General features: G+C 40.8%; 1 protein-coding gene across 11 annotated transcripts in view; it reads right to left on the bottom strand.

Moving 5' to 3' along the window:
- Window positions 1-19,253, bottom strand: part of SNX29 (sorting nexin 29) — a 128,736-nt gene that overhangs the window by 61,954 nt on the left and 47,529 nt on the right. For all 11 annotated transcript variants that reach the window (XM_065030388.1, XM_065030389.1, XM_065030386.1 and 8 more), the window contains 4 exons: window positions 18,204-18,310; window positions 5,235-5,351; window positions 3,184-3,239; window positions 2,063-2,144 (listed from right to left, as the gene is read on the bottom strand). In XM_065030388.1, the coding sequence (XP_064886460.1) occupies window positions 2,063-2,144; window positions 3,184-3,239; window positions 5,235-5,351; window positions 18,204-18,310 (362 nt within the window). The remainder of the gene's footprint in view (window positions 1-2,062; window positions 2,145-3,183; window positions 3,240-5,234; window positions 5,352-18,203; window positions 18,311-19,253) is intronic.

Genomic DNA, 19,253 nt, shown 5'->3' with positions numbered 1-19,253 from the left:
AGAAAGCAACAACCTAGGAAACAAGCAGGAGAAACCAGAGTTCCTCTAGTGGTCACAGAACTGCAACGTCATCATAGAATCATAGAACAGTTTGTGTTGGAGGGACCTCCCCAGCTCCCCCAGTGCCCCCCCTGCCATGACAGGGACATCTTCACCAGCTCAGGTTGCTCAGAGCCCCGTCCAGCCTGGCCTGGGATGTCTCCAGGGATGGTTCATCCACCACCTCTCTGGCCAACCTGGGACAGGCTCTCACCACCCTCAGGGCAAAAAATAATGAGAGTACCAGAGCTGTGTTGTGGTGGGATAATGATGCTTTAGCAAGACTGGCTCCGGGGTTGAGAACGTGGAGCCAGCGACAGCCGAATGGTGGAATGTGTGAGAGCCAGAAAGACAAAAATAATCACACTTGTCAACACGTTAGGCTTCCACAAACACTTGCACACCTGAATCTGAGTGATTATTCAATGCTTTTGAACAAATTACTAACTGTTCAATATTGCCAGGTTTTCTTTCCATTAGCTATTTTTCATTGCCTTTTACTGGCCAAAATATGGGTGCTTTCCTGTATTTTTCAACTATCTGCCGACACTTCATAAATGATTCCAAACTCTACAAAAACCATTACTGAAAGTGAGAGGACTGTTTAAAAGCTTCTGAAATCTTGCTCAGAGCTAAGCACACGTGGCTGAAACAAAAGGGGGAAAATTGTGCAGCTGCTAATAACCCACACATCAAGAAATGCAAATAGCCTGGGAGAGGACAGCACCTAAACTTGGCCCTTCTATTCTATCCATGGAGGGTATAACTGTTCTGAAACGCAGGATCCAGGAATCAAAAAACATTCAGGATGTCAATGCTTCAACTACAAGGCAGACTGGAGCCAAAGCCTCAGTTCAGAACACAGGATGGACACGGCCAGTGCCACAGAGCAAAGGCTTCTTGCACCACTCCAAATGTTTGTGAGTGAGCTACTGCAGAACCCATGTCAGCAACATTTCTGGTCACTGATATCCCCCAAACTGAAAGAGAACATGTATATGCATTTTGAAGAAGGCACCAGTGATTAATATTGAATTGGTGTACAGTCTGGCCAATGCTGTCACTTTATTACCAGTACTATTACCTTGTTATTCAATACCAAGTAATAAATCACAGAATCAAAGAATGTGAGGGGTTGGAAGGGCCCTGGAAAGCTCATCCAGTGCAATCCCCCCATGGAGCAGGAACACCCAGATGAGGTTACACAGGAAGGTGTCCAGGCGGGTTGGAATGTCTGCACAGAAGGAGACTCCACAACCCCCTGGGCAGCCTGGGCCAGGCTCTGCCACCCTCACCGGGAACAAGTTTCTTCTCATATTTAAGTGGAACCTCCTGTGTTCCAGTTTGCACCCATTGCCCCTTGTCCTGTCACTGGTTGTCACCAGAAGAGCCTGGCTCCATCCTCCTGACACATCAGCCTTTCCATATTGATCCCCAGGAATGAGTCCCCCCTCAGTGTCCTCTTGTCCAGCTCCAGAGCCCCAGCTCCCTCAGCCTTTCCTCACACGGGAGATGCTCCACTCCCTTCAGCATCTTGGTGGCTGCGCTGGACTCTCTGCAGCAGTTCCCTGTCCTGCTGGAACTGAGGGGCCACAACTGGACACAATATTCCAGGTGTGGTCTCCCCAGGGCAGAGCAGAGGGGCAGGAGAACCTCTCTGACCTACTGACCACCCCCTTCTAACCCACCCCAGGCACCATTGGCTTCCTGGCCACAAGGGCCCAGTACTGGCTCATGGTCACCCTGCTGTCCCCAGGACCCCCAGGTCCCTTTCCCCTACACTGCTCTCTAATAGGTCATTCCCCAAGTTATACTGGAACCTGGGGTTCCATAAAAGCCAACTCTTAAAATATACTATTTGAATAATCAACACAACCCTACGGATGAATATATATATGAAGTTACTGCTGCTGTTCATTTACTTAATCTTTAATGAAATTGTACTGAGATGTTTAAATTACTGAAATGTGCCATTTCAGTCAGAAACTTTTACATAGAACCTGTGTTAAGATGTATCACTCACCTGATAAACATGGAATGCATTGGCAGCTTTTCCACGCAGGAAGACTGAGGGAATCCAAACATTAATAAGAGCACGATTCGATCTGAGGAGGAGAGAGAAGAACGTAAAATGGGGAATCATATTTATGTATAAGAAAAGCAAAGCAGTTACCTCCAGTGGTTTAGATAATGATCAAAGTGATCAACGAAGCAGCTTAACATTTCCAATGGAGTATCAGAAGAACTGTGCTTCTGTCTAAACCTTTTATACCTGCTGTATCCAAATTGTTCCCTAAAATTAACACAGCAGAAGAGGAGCACTGAAACAACTCCCTTTGCAGGTGTTTTGGTTTGGGGTTTTTTCTTGGTGGTGGTTGGTTGTAGTTTGTTTGGTTTTGGTTTGGGTTTTTTTGTTGTTGTTTTGTGTCGCGTTTGTTTTTACAGCATGTATTTGACATCATTTGATGATACAAAACTATTCATTTCAACAAATTCAACATTTAAGTCCACAAAACTCAGCAAAAAAATGAGTTCATTACATAAGAGAAGAGCACTGCACAGTTGTGGAGAAGCCATTTCCATCTGCCCTTTGTAATTCATCTCCAAATGTCTATGATTCCAAGACACAAGCTACATTTTTACCCCTCAGCCACAAAACGCTCGATTCATTAGTCTGACTAATACAGGCAAGGCTCCAAATCACAACACTGTAGAATGGCCTGGGATGACCAGCTGGGCTCTCTGAGGGTTTTCTGTAGTACTATTTGTATGCATTGATTCAGATTTACTCTGTAAAAACGAGAAAGTCCATCACATTATGAATAACATCTACCATCTGTCACACCCAAAGCAACAGCAAACAGTAACTTCTTGGTGCTTTGTTAGAATGCCAAGACCTGGTGCACTGAAAGAGCACTCCAAGAGAATGCTCAGAAATCTAAACTTCTGGCATTCGACATTACTGAAAACTACACCAGGGCATGGACTGTGCAGCTCTTTGTACTCCTCAACCATGGAACACCACAGCTCAGAATTCAGTCACTGGGTAAAATGTAGGCAAATTAAATTATTGAACCTGTTTGCTTATTCGTCTTTCCCTTAAAGACGGTATGAAGAGGAAAATGTGTGTATTATGAAACTTACATTTCAAAATCTGACAAACTCTGGTCTTCAGATGTTTGACTCAAATCTCCAGGGACCTACATTTACAAAACAGAAATAATTTGCACACATGGGTTACTATGCTTTCTATTAAGAGAGCGTAATGTTATAAGGAAATTACAATTCAACATTCAATTCCTTAAATGCCAATAAAAACTATTCTTGAGTAACAATAAAAGAAAAATACACAACTGTGCAACAGGCTTATGAACATGCCGCCCTTGCAAGCTCTTCTTGTTAGAATTTGCTGCAGTTGTGTAAAGAAGTGGCGGTTTGTAAAAGTGTGTAATTCCGCAAAGCATAAAAACACAGGAAAAAAGCATCACTATTGGGCCTTTATAAGCCAATGATGCTAAAACAAAGTACATTGTGTGTATGAACAACTTATGGGAAGAGATGAAGCACGTAAAACCCAGCGATCACTTTCTTTTGCAACCAACATTCCATTAAGAGAAAGACATGTGAGTATTTTATTTTAGCTGTGTTCTTACGAAACATTAAATAGCTACAGAGGTTCATAAAGATGGCAAAGATGGACTAACACCTGCAGAATCCAAAGAACACAGCTGGCAGAAAACAAGACTGAAAGAGCATTTCGAACTGAAACCGTCGTAGCTTTTTACCATACTTCAAAGGTAGTTAAACATAAAAGGATATCTTCTCACCTTTATATACCGTAAAATGTACAGCATAACACAGAACAGTGTGTTTTCATGAAGAAAAACAGCTAAAAGTTGTGAACTTGCAGAGACAGCTTCTACGTTAGTTAAATATTGGTTCAGTGTATCTCTAGAATGTATTTTGCATGCATATTACTGTTTTTCAGAATATCTGCTGCCTAAGAAACTTCAATATATACTATTAATTATTGTAAAGCAATATATATTTATTTATTGCAAAGCAACAGAAAACTTATAAGGGACTATCTCCTTCCAGATGTTCTGACAAACCAGCTCACGGCCTCCCAGCACACAGGACAAAACAAGAAAAGAGGGATATGGCTCAGCCACAACTCAGCCATTCCTGCCAGAGAAAAGAAAGGACCAGATCCACTCAGTGATTTCAATTACCTTCAGGAGAAGTTTTTCAGAAAAACCTCAAAAATAGAGTGTGGGCTTCGGCCATAAGGAAAAGGATGACATGAATGAGTTCCAGGGCTTGCACGTCTGCGTTGAAACAGACTGGTCACTGATTCTGAGATGGCAATTGAGGTGCCGCTCATTGTGACACAAACCAGCGACGCAGACATTGCAAGGGGATGAGGGAGCACACGGGTGTGAAGACACACTTTGTGTTTCACAGTCCTCTGTGTTTCCTGCAGAAGTTCTGCACCAAAGTTCTTCCACTTAAAAAGTTTCTCTTGCTATCTGATACATTAAAACGTAGTATCAGTATCTAACTACTGGATTAGGATATGGAGACACAAAGTTAAAACCGAACTCTCTGAACAGGGACACAGAGCCCAAAATCTCCCAGTAAGAAACTACACGTGATTTATCATTTCTAAACACAACGACGTGATTATTTCCATCCAAAAGGCTGAAAATTATAGGTGAAATCCCGCTTCACTAATACACAGAACTGTCATCAGCCCCTTTGCATAGTTGTTATGATGAAATAGGTACAAATGCTCCCAGTGCAAACAAAAAGGTCAGGAGCAATATAATGTAATCATATGAACAAAAACTATCAATATATGCCTCCCGCAGAAGATGAGCAACTATCGGGAACACGCTTGGCTCCTTCCATTTCTTCCCTGCTCATTTTCAAGTTTCAACCCAGCCTTTTAACACAAAAAAGCCAAAGTGAAGCAGTAGTTGGTAAAAAACAATTTCATTGTCTGAATATATCTATTTTACATTTAATTCTGCTAAAGAGAATCAAACACTATGAAAAATGCCAAGTATTGTTCTTGACCTATGTGTTGTTAGCTGGTATTTCTTATAAGACAATATATATTTTATTTCATCATGAGTAATGGTTTTGAGCTCATTCCAGAGCAGCACTCTACATAGCAGTAAACGAACACATACCGGCCCTCTCAAATCAATCAGTTCTTGTCTCATCTGGGACACCAGAGCTTCTTTGGCCATCAGAGCACGGTGCAGCCTCTCATTGAATTCGATCAGCTCCCCGTGCATCTCAGCCACCTGAAAAACAAAGCCAAGAGGTAACTGTACTCTAAACTGAAAAAGGAAAAACAAACACACTATTTAATTTCTTACACGTATATCAAATTTATTTATATTTTGTATTCTACCATACTTGCCAAGTAGTGCATCTCATTGAAATGCACTAGTTTGAACTGAACCTTAAGAACAGAAACTGTTATAACAATTTTGACTCATACAATGTAGGTTTCAGTACTGAATTCAATAGGACAAACTACATCTCCACGTCCAACTTCATTCCTGTCACAGGATATCCTACAGCAAGTGATTCTAATAAAACACCTACTAGCTTTTGTTTAATCCTTCGATGAACAGAGCACTCAACAGTTACCAACTAATCACAATATTTTGAACTGGGAATTACACAAAATGCACAAACTGCATTATACCTTGTCAATTAGCCATGTGTAATACATTCTGCACTCTCATGAGGAGTTTTAATAGGATTGGAGGTAGAAGTCCACTCACGGCAGGCAAATCTGTAAGGGGTCAAAGGAGCACAGATCGCACAGTGAGGCTGTGGTTGGAGTCGCTGTGCACAGGTGAACCCTGCGGCCTCCCTGGACACAAAGCCTGGCTATGGATGTGCTCTCTGGTTTTGAGTCAGAGCATCAAGAAAGTACCAACTGATGCCGGATGTTTATGACAGTGAACAGGCCTGGATGAATGACAAGGATGAAAAGTATACCGATTCATTTTTTTTAATACAGAGCAAACCATGTCTAAGTTGGTTCCCTGCCAAGAAAACAAGGAACAATAAAACTCAAATCAAGGTTAAAGATCATATTGAGCTCTTGAATTTTTCTTACACAGAACTAAAGTCTAAGCCAACAGCTTAAGAGGGAAGAGCTCCAAAAGTACAAGGTGTGGCGGGTGCACTCGGCCCCCAAGCCAAACCAGAGCAGTTTGGTCCAGGCTCCAGAAGGGGGAACGGCCTGAGCCGCAGCCAAGAACTCCTGCCAGGAGACCCTCAGGGAAGCAGAACGGGAACTGAACACCAGTAGCTTGTGGGTTCAGGGAGTCTCGTGCAGACTTCTCCTACTCTGCGCAATTTGACTACGAGTCAACCACTTCATTCTGCAAATACGACAGCCTGGATGAGCCCCTTTGAGCTCTCCCTGCTAAATAAGTGAGCTGTATGGCAATGATTTTACTACTCACAGGTCAGTGGATGAGCCCAATTTAAGTCCAATATTAGTCATTTAGCTTAAGCAGATGCATACTAAATATAACGGATTATTTACAGATATAAGGTTCTATGATTTTCAGTATACTCTTTGCTTCATGTTACTTGGTAAGCTAGATCTGCTCAAATTTTAAGCTGTAAAGTTCTGCTCATATTTGCCAAACGCAACTACAAACTACACCGAACACTTGCAAGATAAGGTCTATTTTGCACTTTACTGAGAAGAAAGGATTTATTCACACCAAGGAGTACCTGCACGGTTATGGACAATAACCAACGTCCACAGCTGAACAAAACAAGGGCCCATGTGGAATCAGAGAAGATCCAATGAGAAGCAAGAAGACCCCGAGTGAAACACTGCTACGGCACTGAATCATGGTGTGAATGGTTTGTAAAGATATAAAAGGTTATGGTTTCCTATGCTCAGATGGAGCTCTGCACAGGTACCCAGCTTGGGCCTGCACACGGTTATCAGGCCTCACCTGAAAGTTTGCTACTGGAGTTCTAAAATACAGACTCCAGAGCGAACGGTTATCAGGGAGAGAAGAATCCCGATGGTTTGCACCGTGATGGGTACAGGCCTGGCCTGGGAGTTTGTCTCCGGAGCTCCGGGACACAGATTCCAGAGGGAACGGTTACCAGGCAGGGCAGACACCTGACAGTTTGCTTCGTAAGCGGGTATGGGCAACGGAGGGAAGGTCAGCAGCATTCGGCTTGGCATATTTCCCCCATGCAGTAAATAATAAAGCGAACCCACCACCGAACCCTGTTAAGTTGCAATTCTCTTTAAGAAATCTAAACGGTGTTCTGCAGTGAACAGAACCCTAAATTACTCCCCCACGACACAAGGGCTCCCAAATGGCAAAGGTCTAAATAGTAGTAGTAACATGTTATCATCAAGAGAATGTGCTGGGGAAACAAGCAGAAACAGGAAAATGCTAAAAGAAACTTAAAATCTGTGTTCAGCAATATCTTCAGCTACTCCTATCAGAACCATTACTTTATAAAATTGAACAGAAGTTCCAATTCTGATGGATGAACAATCAGTACGTGATACACCCGGCAGGGCAGTTGTCTTACAGCAAAGCAATCTGAGCCAAAAAGGATTTGTAGTATTATTTTCAAGGGAAAAGAAAGACTCTTCAGAAAACCCCAGTGTTATAATAGAAGTTTCCTGGTAATCCTCCTTCCAGAACTCCTGTCGCACTGACGAGAGCTGCTCTCGGAGAAGAGCAGAGCCAGAGGAGCTGCGGGTGTCCCAGGAGGAGCTGAACGCAGCGCAGGGACGGGTGGGCACCGCGGGACTCCACAGCCTGACCGGTAGTCACGAGTTCTTCAGGTGACAGCAACTCCTGAAGCGCCTCCTCGTAGCGCCAGCCAAGGCCAGTAGAACGGGGCCACACTCAGGACAGTCAGATGAATATCAGCCCTTCAACGAAAGCACCGGGACTCGGACTATGCCCGGTCTCCCCAGAGCTCAGAGTTCCCCTTCTGGAAGCAATTCACTGCTATCAACGAATTCCGTGCTTTCCTTCAGCTACCGCTCTGCCCTCCCCTTCCCCAGAGAAGTTCTCCAAGATAAAGCAGTTTGATTCAATGTGTTTAATTTAGTGCTTGCTTCTAATTTAGTGCTTTGTTCCAGACAACCTGTATCCTTCACAGCATCAAAGCAAACAGAAAAAACAGCTTCAATTCGACAAGCCAGGAGCTGACATCACAGACTGAAAATAAAAACAATTATACCTGATTTGATCTTCAAGTATTCTTCTCCAATTTGTTTTTATATTACAGGGAGTCTTTCAAATCCAGTAATTCATCACTGTGTCATATATGCAAAAGAGCTAAACTAAGCCCAGATATGATTTCTCTAGTCCGATATATCTCATTAATTCTGAATTTACAAACTATTCTGAAATGCTCAGCAAATTTCTGAAAAAACAGTAAAAATAACTGATGTAACAACAAACTTCTCTTGTAATGGGACTATCAGGAAGTACAAATCTAAAGATTTCACAGATTAATTTAAACCCAAACAGGCAAACATTTTTACTTGTTTGCCTAATTATGTAAGCACTTTTAGATTAATATTGATGCTCTATCTTATCCATCACAATACAAAAAGCTGGCAACACACATAATTACCATTTAGTTGCACTCTTCACTTTCTGAAGTGCAAAGGTTTAACACAGTATTAATATAGTTTCCACAATCAAAAGCTTTTTTGTTATTATTATTATTATTATTGTTATTAATAATAATAATAGTGTACTAAAGCAGCTTTAATTTATGGGTTTGGGGTTTGTTCTTGTCAAGCATTTCTGTTGCACTTAATCCCATCAGAAAAACTAAACTCCCTGCCTCACCATGATCCTCTTTTCTGGCTCCTCCTGATCAAAGTCTCAACATTGGGACTTCCACACTATCAAGTAATGACACTGTGTATTCACATCTCAGCCTTGATAAAAAAGGTTCTTTGACTTCAAGATATCTAAACCCATATGAACTACTGTGTTACAACTAATGCCAGTAGGTGCCACTTAGCGAGTAGTTTTGCTTCATAAATCACAAACATTTATGCACCAAATAAAATCTTTACTAGATAAAGTAATAACAATGTCATCAACTTTGGATAAATTATTCTCCGCATTGGCTTAAGCATTCACTGCAATTCCAAGTGAGTGGTGCCATATCTAAGCACTTCATTAGCAGATCTCAGGTGATTACAGAGAACATGGGCTGGTGGTAAAACTTGCTTGTGTTTCTCACCCAAGGCGACGCAGGACGCTACTGCTGCAAACACATGGAGCAAAACCATCGTACTGATAGTTGGTTGATTGGTTATCAAAAGCAATATACAAATTTACGAATGGATGCAAAACTTAGCAAACATGATTTCAAACACGTAAACTGCTTTTCCAATGCCTGTCTCCAACAGAACAACGTCCAAACTATCTGACGGGATATCTTACTGTTTTCTCTCCCCCTTTGGATGCTCTTGAAATAGATTTCTACTTGCAGACTCGATTAACATGGAAATTCAACAGTGCTCTCAAAACACTGCAAGTATTATAAAAATGTGTAAGTGTCCCTAGCAAAGTTAAATAACAAAAAGAAAATTTAACAGCAAGTAGAACAGCAAATCACTTGCTATATATCATCAAAAGGACAAACTGTCAGGTACGCTACTTGTGGAAATCACTTTTATTAGTAATTAAGTTACTTCAATACTTTTACTTGTCAAAACAAAAACGTATTACCATACAGTAAACCAAAAGTAGTGATAGGATATTACTTCTGAATAACTATATTAACGTAGGTTCCTCTAGTTTTTCCTGCATCAAGGTCTGCCAAAACCAATAAAGAGGTCTCCTTATAATTGTATATTTTCAGTTACATTTTATGTCACCACATTTTCCTTTGTTCATTCTACACTGAAGTTTAAGCAACACTTTTCCCTATTGGGACTTCAATCATCACAGTTGTTTTTCTTCATGACAACATGTTTAAAGCCGAAAATCAAAGTGCGAATGCCCTCAGTTTCCCTTGGCCAGAGAGCACCACGTTTTAGAGCCGTTTCCAGAGAAATGGCCAAGGTCACTTCCACTCCATGTGCCACAGCAAAGGGCCGAGCTGGTCACTCAAAGCATGCCAGGAACGTTTCCCAACGCGTATCAATATACAGTCTGTCTCAGAAGGACATGCTTGTAGAGAAACAGACTTTTAAGAACTTGCAACAATAAAAAGTTAATAAGTTTTTTTTAAGAGCATTTTAGCAGAACTCTTTTTTTTATATAACTTGCAGCTAAAATTCACAAAAGTTTTTGGCTGAGGCACACCTGAAAGAATGATGCCTTGTCAGGTACAGGCATCTGTTCCTCCAATCATCACACAATGCAAACCAATGTATTTCCCAGGGAGCTCCAGACAGGACTGCACGGTGCTGCCTTTTGCTCTCCGTGAAGCACGGGTGGATTTTTTCCATGAGAAAATGCCCTTTTTCAAAACTCTACATTCTGCTGCATTTTCCCCCAACAGAAATAATGCCAAAGGTCTTTAAAAAAAGAGCAGGTACCCTATTAAATATTAATAATTTTGTTTTTCTAGAAGTGAAAAACAGTAAAACCCCAAATGGCAGAGAGTTCAGACAAATCCATTGCTACAGCCATGAAATGCTCAGTCATTGCTTTCTTCTGCAAAACTTCTACTTTGTATTCCTGACATCTCCACCTGCAGGAACGTTAGCTGGTTCAAGGCAGAGTGACAGCTCCGTGTAAGAACAGGGTTTGGTTTGGGTTGTTTTGGTTTGCTTTTCTCTTTTATTTTGCGGTATGGATTCTCGATTGGGGTTTATTTTTGTTTGACTGTAGCTACATAAGGTAAGCAAAAGTCACAATTCCTTGAAACCAACAAGAAGAAAAGCTGCTGTTGCTTTCAACTCAAAATAGATGAGGAATTGTGCACTTAGATGCTAACTATATATTAATGCTTGCGATGTATCACAGCCTTTGTCAGGCGTGTACAGCACCGCCAGTATTTACTGAGATGAATCCTGACACACAAAAGAGCACTAAGACGGGAAGAACTCTCCTCTGGCAAGTCCTGTGTCTGGCCAGCAAAAACGAAAATAACCAGCAAAAGTAAAATCAGATACACAGGATAATGAGCTTAGGAAGCGTTAATAAAAGGGATAAAAGAAATGTTAAAAAGAGGGATAAAATGAGCATGTCTCCAGCTGCTGCATCCTTCCAAGTATCCTCGTAGCAAAAGCCAAAGCCCAGGACAAAAGATCTACACAAATTTCTAACAACCACCACCACTATCTCTTTCCCTGGATCCTTTTACCTTCTCATTTCACACCTGGAGGATGGTTTCACCTCATCTACCGCACCGAGACAGCTACTCTCAATTGCAACTTATTATCCCGTTACCGGCATTATCTTCATGAGCCAACACCAAATACTCTGAATGGACAACCAACGTTCATAAGGATAATCCAACATAAGCAATGATGTACAGAGACACAGTTACTATCGGAGACAACTTCTCATAAACGTTCCACAGCCCGCCTCCAAGAGAACCCTTAATACTGTTATTGGGTACTAAAAATCATGAGTTCAAAATAGTATTTTATGGCATGTGAAATTACTTCTCTAGTGCCAATCACTTCGATGATTTATTTTTTTTTTAAAAAAAATGTAGACAGACTGATTTTTACCGCGCAGGCTTTACTCTAGACCAGGTAGTAACTGCCCCCCCGTCACTTGTACAGATGCAACAAAAACACAGACCGGCACGTTTTATGTTTCAGCTACACAATGCAATTGTGGTTCCATCCCTAGTCCAAACCAACTGGTCAGCTCAGCTGACCTGACAGTGTACGGATCCACTATTTATTAATGACTGTGGAACCACAAAAGCGTAACAGAAATGTTTCTTTTCTTTCTCATCCCAGTTTTCTGGTTGTTATCCCCACGTGCCATGTTTGGACCAGGATGATAAAAAGACTTCCCACCCCTCCTGGGCGCCAGTGGCTCCTCCTGGGAGAGGGCTGCTTGAAGCCACGTCCATCTGTGGTTCCACTGTTCCACAGACGTTCGTTTGCTCTATCTCACTGTCCCTCAGCTGCCTTTTTGCCTTCAGATCACACCAGATTAGCACAGGTAGCAGACTGAGCAATTGCTGCCATCCTTCAGATGTACCTCGATGTTTGCGTACCAGGGTTTTACACTATGGAGGTCTCCAGCAGTGATCCCAAAACTCTGCCGCTCTTCATATCCTTCCCTGCCATCTGCGCTGTGTGCAGGACTGTCAGTCCGATGAGGAAAGTGATCTGAATGAAAATACCTCAAAAACATTTTTTCAGCCAAACCAGGTTCCCAAACCAGTTTGCACCACGGACACAGAAACTTCTGTCCCATCAGAGGTGTGGGGCAGGTGCCCTGGGCTACAGGAGCAGGACTGGAGCACCAGACTGACCACTGACATTGACAGTGCTGCCAAGGGTGCAACACAAACCACAGCATGTGTTTAACCCGAGGAACCGTGTCCATGTTTTCCCCAGGTATGTGATTCGATATAACTAAAGATACCACCTCTTCCTGAAATCTTGCTTTGATAACAGTTACCTGTAGCAGTTAAAACACAAGAGGTAAGACAAGAAATAACCATGGTTCACCATAAATACCACAGTTTTTTCCTTGTAGGACTTGCAAAAGAGAGTGCTTAACCCTCACCATGGTTATTTACCAATAACTGAATAGTAACAGCAGTGACTCAGAAATAAGTTTAAAAATGTTAAAACCTGGCCAGCGTGCACATTAGCAGGCGGATCGCAGATAAGGGTGTGCTGATCCACGGGCGCACTGCCCTTGCTTCACAAACCTGTTCACCTTCCTCAGCCAGAACTGGTTTGTCAAGGAGATCCTATACGCAGCATTCAGAGAACTATGTGTTATATTACACGAGTTGCACACAAAAAAAGTTCCTGCCAGTTCACTTGTGCTACGATTGCACTTGGCAACTTAAACTGCACATTGCACACCCTTGGAAGTGAACCATTTTATTTTTTTTTTAAACAGAAATTGTTACTGAGAAAATAAATATACACATATAGAAAAGCGTATTTCACGACCTTATTAAATAAGACAAATTCTTTTAATATCCACAACAGAAGTCTACCCTTTAGCACTGGCCGGATGCAACCGCATCTCCCTGCATCTCAGTGACAGTTTAAGTGGCGAAAGCTGCAAGGGGGGCGCCTCGCTGCAGCCCTGTTTGACTTCAGCACAGCTCCCACCCGGCAGCCAGGCCGCAGGCCATGCCGCCGCCCGTACGCTAGAAAACGAGAACACCCAACCACTTCCAAAAGCCTCACTCATCCCATTCACCCCCCAAGGAGTTCTTGTGCCGAATGCAAGGACGTTAATAAAGCAGCTGTTAGTAAATAATCGACTGACAGGAGAGATACAAACGCAAGAGAGAAACTTGAACTGTTCATTCAATGCTAACAAGGGCCAAAGATTGTTTGTTTCACAAAAGGCTATTCTTCAATTCTCTCCTATGAGAAAACATTAAATCCAAGCAAACCAGTGCTATTATTTTATAATTGTTTGAAGGCATTTTAATATACAGGAAAAAAAATCCATGTCTTTACAGAACCCTGTCAAAGAACACTAAACTTATCTTCATTGCTTTCCAATAAAATGGGTCACGTAGGCCAATGAAATGGTGCTCAGGGAAGTTCTCAGCTAAGTTATTTGATATTTCAGAGTTTATTTCTTAAAGAAAGGTTTCTTCTTATTCTTGGCTTAGAACGTCATTAACAGGCGAGAGCACACACTGTTAACACAGTGAAAGGCTTTCAGCTTAATATGTAGAACCACTTGGAGATCAAAAGTAAGGAAAGAACAAATCAAAATGAATTTTAGAAGAAAAGCGTCAGAAAAAAACTGACAACCAAACAATTCTTCACAGTCAGACTGGGGTTTGTAAGCAGGTAACCAAGTTGCTCTGTGGCTGTCACAGCCTTTCCACACAACCAGCACTTTATGCAGATGTGACCAAAACTGCTGTATCATCAAAATTCCCACTGCAGGATCTCAATCCAGAGCATAGGAAAGAAATCCATTACAGTATATTGGTACCCATTACACTAAACGGAGAGACAATTCTACAAAGACACTGAGACATTCTGGCAAAGATTCGAGAGATTTTGGGTACCTTCCCTGACCAGAGAGCTTTTTATGTGAGATGGGATTTTGTAACAAAAACCCAAACCTCGTGTATTTGCACCATGAACAAAGTCATATTCTCACATTTGAAAATCCTCCGATATTTAGACACTCTAATGATCTGACAGCATACTGCTGAAAAACTCTCAGTAAAAAATAAATGTAAGTGAAATTAACTTATATCTCCATGTTTTTAAGACTGAAAGCTACCTTTTGCAAGGTCAAATGTCTAAAAGTGCTTAAAAAGCCACCTACCCAACCACAATGATACATGCCGTAAATTTGTTCTTTTTCCCTCAAAAAACCTCAATATACCTTAAAGCCATTCAAGTGCTTTGAAATGTAATTGAGGAGACTGAAGGTAAAAATCTAGAAGGCAGTTTGAGTAAAAATCATCAGCAGAATGCTTCTGAGGCCTCAGGATGCAACCGGCTGATCAACTACTGGTTCAACAAGAAAGAAGGCATGAAAATTCACAAAGGGAAACTCTCCAGCATGGTGAAAGCTCGGCTTAATATCCAAAATTACCTTTCGTAGATATTGTTTCAAATGTTTGAAGCAATTTAACTTTTCAGAAGACCTGCATAATTTGTCAGGCATTTAAAAAACATTAAGCTTAACCTTTCAGACACATGTCAGATCTCATGAATGTCTAATATTCAGAAAGAAACCCTCAACTCTAATCTACTGAGAGTATTTATTTGAACAAAGTGGTTCACATCTCGGCTTCCCGGGATGAGCGTACGCACCTTCCAGGTCAGGAAACACGGCTTCCAGCCTCACATACCGAGTGCTCAGAGATCCAGGTGACAGGCACAGAAATAAAATAGTCCACCTATCACAGAAAAAGCCAAGCCTCTGAGCTTTAGGAAAACCACAAGCTCATTAAAAGGCAAACTGCAGGTTTCTGTGGAGCTTTACTTGAAAAACTGAGCAATTCCTCATGCAGCAAAATTCTGACTCCTAGCAATGGTTCTTGACCAGGCTTTTCCGAGGAAAGCCTTAGAGAGCTGGAAAGGATTTTGGTTTTAACTGGTTTGCGGTCATTATTCCTGTAGAATGAGCGTTTCTGCAGAACAACGGGGGGTTAATATATCGTGATACAAGTTTCAGTATGTCAAAAGCCTGTTATTCCAGCAGAGGAGCTGGGCTCCTCGTTGCCAACTCTGGCAGGAACGGTGTATGCCAGAAAGCTGAAAATTCAATGTCATTTATTGAGTCTTTAATGGAGCTCTCCCATAATACAATTTTGTACATCATGAGCATAACCTACAATTTGACTTTGATGAAATGCAAGTTAAAGTCCACCACTAAAATTACTCCTAAAGAGAGTACAAAATTATCAAAGGCTGAAAGCGCAAAGCAAGCTGAAGTTGTGTTCTCCCTAATTATATATGTTTACAAGTCCATTAGTGGTCTGCAGCCACAAAGGGAAGAACAAACCAGTTGGGAACAATGTTTTACAGGTAACGATCTGACCACCCCGATTGTTTTCAGTTTTTTGTTTGTTCTGTTTCATGGTAAATCCCCAGCCATATCAGGTCTGACATGTCAGCAAGTCTCCAGTAATTGTTCATTCTGAGCTCAGTTGCAATGCAAACTATGAAGAGTTTGTCTCTCCCTCGGTCCAACACAGGAAAACGGGTGATGTTACTCTGACAGACATTAAATCAGCATGACAAAGCAAATGAAACATATTTTTACCTTACGTACAACAAACTTACGCTAACAATGCAAAGAAATGGCCCGAAACGTATCTTAAGATGATTTTGAACACACCTCATTATTCATGGCTTGAGAGTTGTATAAATCGACCCATTTTCTCTTTGAAAACAAAATAGCATTCTAGACGCAAAGCATATGACATCGGAAAAGAGATGGGAACTGCTAGAGGCACCCAAAGACCTCCCAGTACCCACCAAGCTCCAAGCGGGTGTGCACTAGAACTCATGGTAACTAGATAGATGTTTCACTACTATGCACAGGAAATACACCAGTAAAAAATCAAGCAGAATTTCCACAAAAATTTCCCTAGCACTGTTTTAAATATACTGTTCAGTAAAAAGTTTCTCTAAGATTCTTTAAGTTTCTTTACTCCTTCAGAATTCTTAGTTTCAAGTTTTCTCTGTCCACTTGGTTAAATCAACCTGTTTACATGCCATAATTAAAGAACTTTGATAAATACGAACTTTTTTACAAACTTGCTAATAAAATGAAAAATTCTTCATTGTTATGAACAAAATCATTTCCAATGGAAAAGAGAAAGAAAGAAATCTCAAATTTCTCAGCAAACCCATTATTATTTTGATTCTCTTGACAGCCAGTCATTTCTCCGGAGGGGAACTTCCACATCCTGAGCTACCAAGAAATTCAAGGGAATCTTTGTCTTCAGCTGAAACACTCTACTAGGCACAAAATAACAGTTGGTAAGCTGCCTAAGTCCAAACATTTTTCAGCCCCAGTTCAAGCTGATTGGAACTGCCAGACCAGCATTCAAGAGCGGTTTTGGTTTCGATCCTAGTCTTCAATGTGGAAAACAATGTAGGGCAACCTTTGAAAATAAGACTTGACACCTTTCATTTGTGGAGAGAAAAGGGAGGAATGACTTGGTAAATACATCTGGACTGTTAGAGAGGTGATGTCCTATTCTGCCATGTAAAGATACTGTTCCAGAGCGGTGAGACGCGGATGCAGAGTGTTTTCCAACACGGTTTGCCAGTGGTTCCACCCACTGCTGTGTCACCGGTGCCTTTCACAGCCTCAGTGTCAGCAGCACCTTCCTGAACACACACAACAAGCTCGGGAGAACTAAGGAGGATGCTGTGAAAGCTGAAAGAGATTTTACCTGTGCTCTTAATTAAGATATTCTTTTGATAGGTACAGAACAGAGGAAAGGAGTCAGAAGAACTCAGCCCAAGGGCTGCACTGGGGAGAGAATTAGTTTCACATGGTCCTGTGAGAAAAGGATAACCAAGCATGAATGTTTTAGAAGAACTGTATTCATCTCTTTGATGTATCACCTGTATTTTTAGTCATCTTCATGTTCATCAGTTAATATGACTACCCCATTCCAGAGTATTTTGGGCAACAGAAAGACACAGAGAATTGTTTTACTTTTTATTAAAATGTTCATTTAATATTTAATAGGAGAAATGGGTATTAGATATTAAATTTCATTACTTTTGTCTGGAAAATAATTTGTATTTAAATTTAGGATGAAACCCTAATCTTTCTTTTTTTTTTCTTTAATGAATTTTGCATCAGTCTCACGAGCGAATCTCGTATTAAGACCTTTTTCTAACATGATCATACCAACAGAACTTTCAGCTTCCATCATCCATTTCCACAGTGCCACATTCAATAAGCTACATGGGAACGGAATACAAAAATGAAACACAACCTGGCCACGAGAAAACAGTATGAAAGCACAGAAAAAGCTACATTTTCAGTATGTTCTAATTGTAAAGCTCAACTGGCGTAACAGCAATGCCTGTATGTGCTGTAACAGTGCCTGTATGTGCTGTAACAGTGCCTGTGTGTACTGCAACTTATACAATACCTGGCACCTGTTGGCCATGATGCTTTCAACTTCACCACCGTCACTTATAGATTAAGGAACTTGTTTATTTATTAAAACCTTCACTTTTATATCAAGGCATATATGTGTACCCTTGTTAGAAAAAGTATTTTTAATTATGTGAATTGCTTTAAAGATGCTTTGAAGTTGAATGAACAAATTTGTATTTTAACTCCAGAAGCACGAACATTAAATATTTCTATTTTTTTTTCTTTTAAAGCAAAAATCAGACTTTTTTCACACTAGTGGGAAAAAGAACTAAGCAAAGAAACTATTTACAGCTTCACGAGTTATACTACAAGTATGATTTCATAAAATTTGTGCCGTACACACATTACCTCAATCAGTTTTCTTTCGTAAGAGCTGGCGAGTTCCTCATTGTTTTCTACTGGCTTTTGCTCTGGAATAGTAAATTCACCATCAGTGCTCCAAACGTTCGGCAGAACTAAAACAAAGAGACGCCTCAGATTAAAACATTACATTACACAAACATCTACAACAACCTGTTTAGAAGTAATAGCTCTAAAAGAAACAATTATTAGAAGGACAAAAATAAGATGTGATATTAAACAGTATCACAAGTCCTAAAACCCAAATATTGCAGGGAGCTGTGTTGTCAGCAATAATGAGATAGGTACCTCAACAGAAGGAAATGCAAACAAAAGCAGCTGAGAGATGCAGGTACAACTGCATTCCTGTCCAAAGCCTTTGCAAACTAAGCCTATGCTTCTTTTTCAAGTCTCTTTTCTACTTCTCTTCCAAAGTATTCTTTCGTACTACTTGCAAAAAATACCCACCTATCATAGAAATTACAGAAAATAGGGCTGAGAATGGACATTCCATAAATACAATCTAGTATTTCATGAGTTTGCGGAAAGGAGAATCAGCCGTAGTCATTTCATTTCTGACAGTTAATTGTCTAATTTATTCTTAGAAACCTCCAATAATGGAGATTTCATGCTTCCCTGCACAATCTATTTAAATTTAAGTGTTCTCCTCAGTAAGGTTTTCTTGATAGCTAATTAAATGTCCTTCACCTGCCATTTAAGCCCATAAGTTCTTTTCTTAACTGCAGTGAATGAAAACGACAGCTTATTCTGTTCCTGTTCCCAGGTCTCATTTATGTACTTGATGATCACTTTAAGGCCTATTCTAAGTCTCCTCCAAGTTACACAAAGTCCAATTCAACTTCTTCTCACAGATCATGAATTTCTTAAAAAACAAGTTAGCACATATAAAGTAAAGAACCCCTAGTAAAACAGGTTTAACAAATGCTTTTGCCATTTCTCAAAACCTAAACCATACACATACAACCACTATATAATGGAGACAGAAGACACCATAATTCATCTGACTTAATACTCTTGAGCCTGGGAACTGATTTTTAC

The sequence above is a fragment of the Columba livia genome, chromosome 15 (genome assembly GCF_036013475.1).
Source record: "Columba livia isolate bColLiv1 breed racing homer chromosome 15, bColLiv1.pat.W.v2, whole genome shotgun sequence".
Taxonomy (NCBI): Eukaryota; Metazoa; Chordata; class Aves; order Columbiformes; family Columbidae; genus Columba; species Columba livia.
The sequence above is the reverse complement of the archived record's forward strand: the minus strand, read 5'-3'. Positions and strand labels throughout refer to the sequence as shown.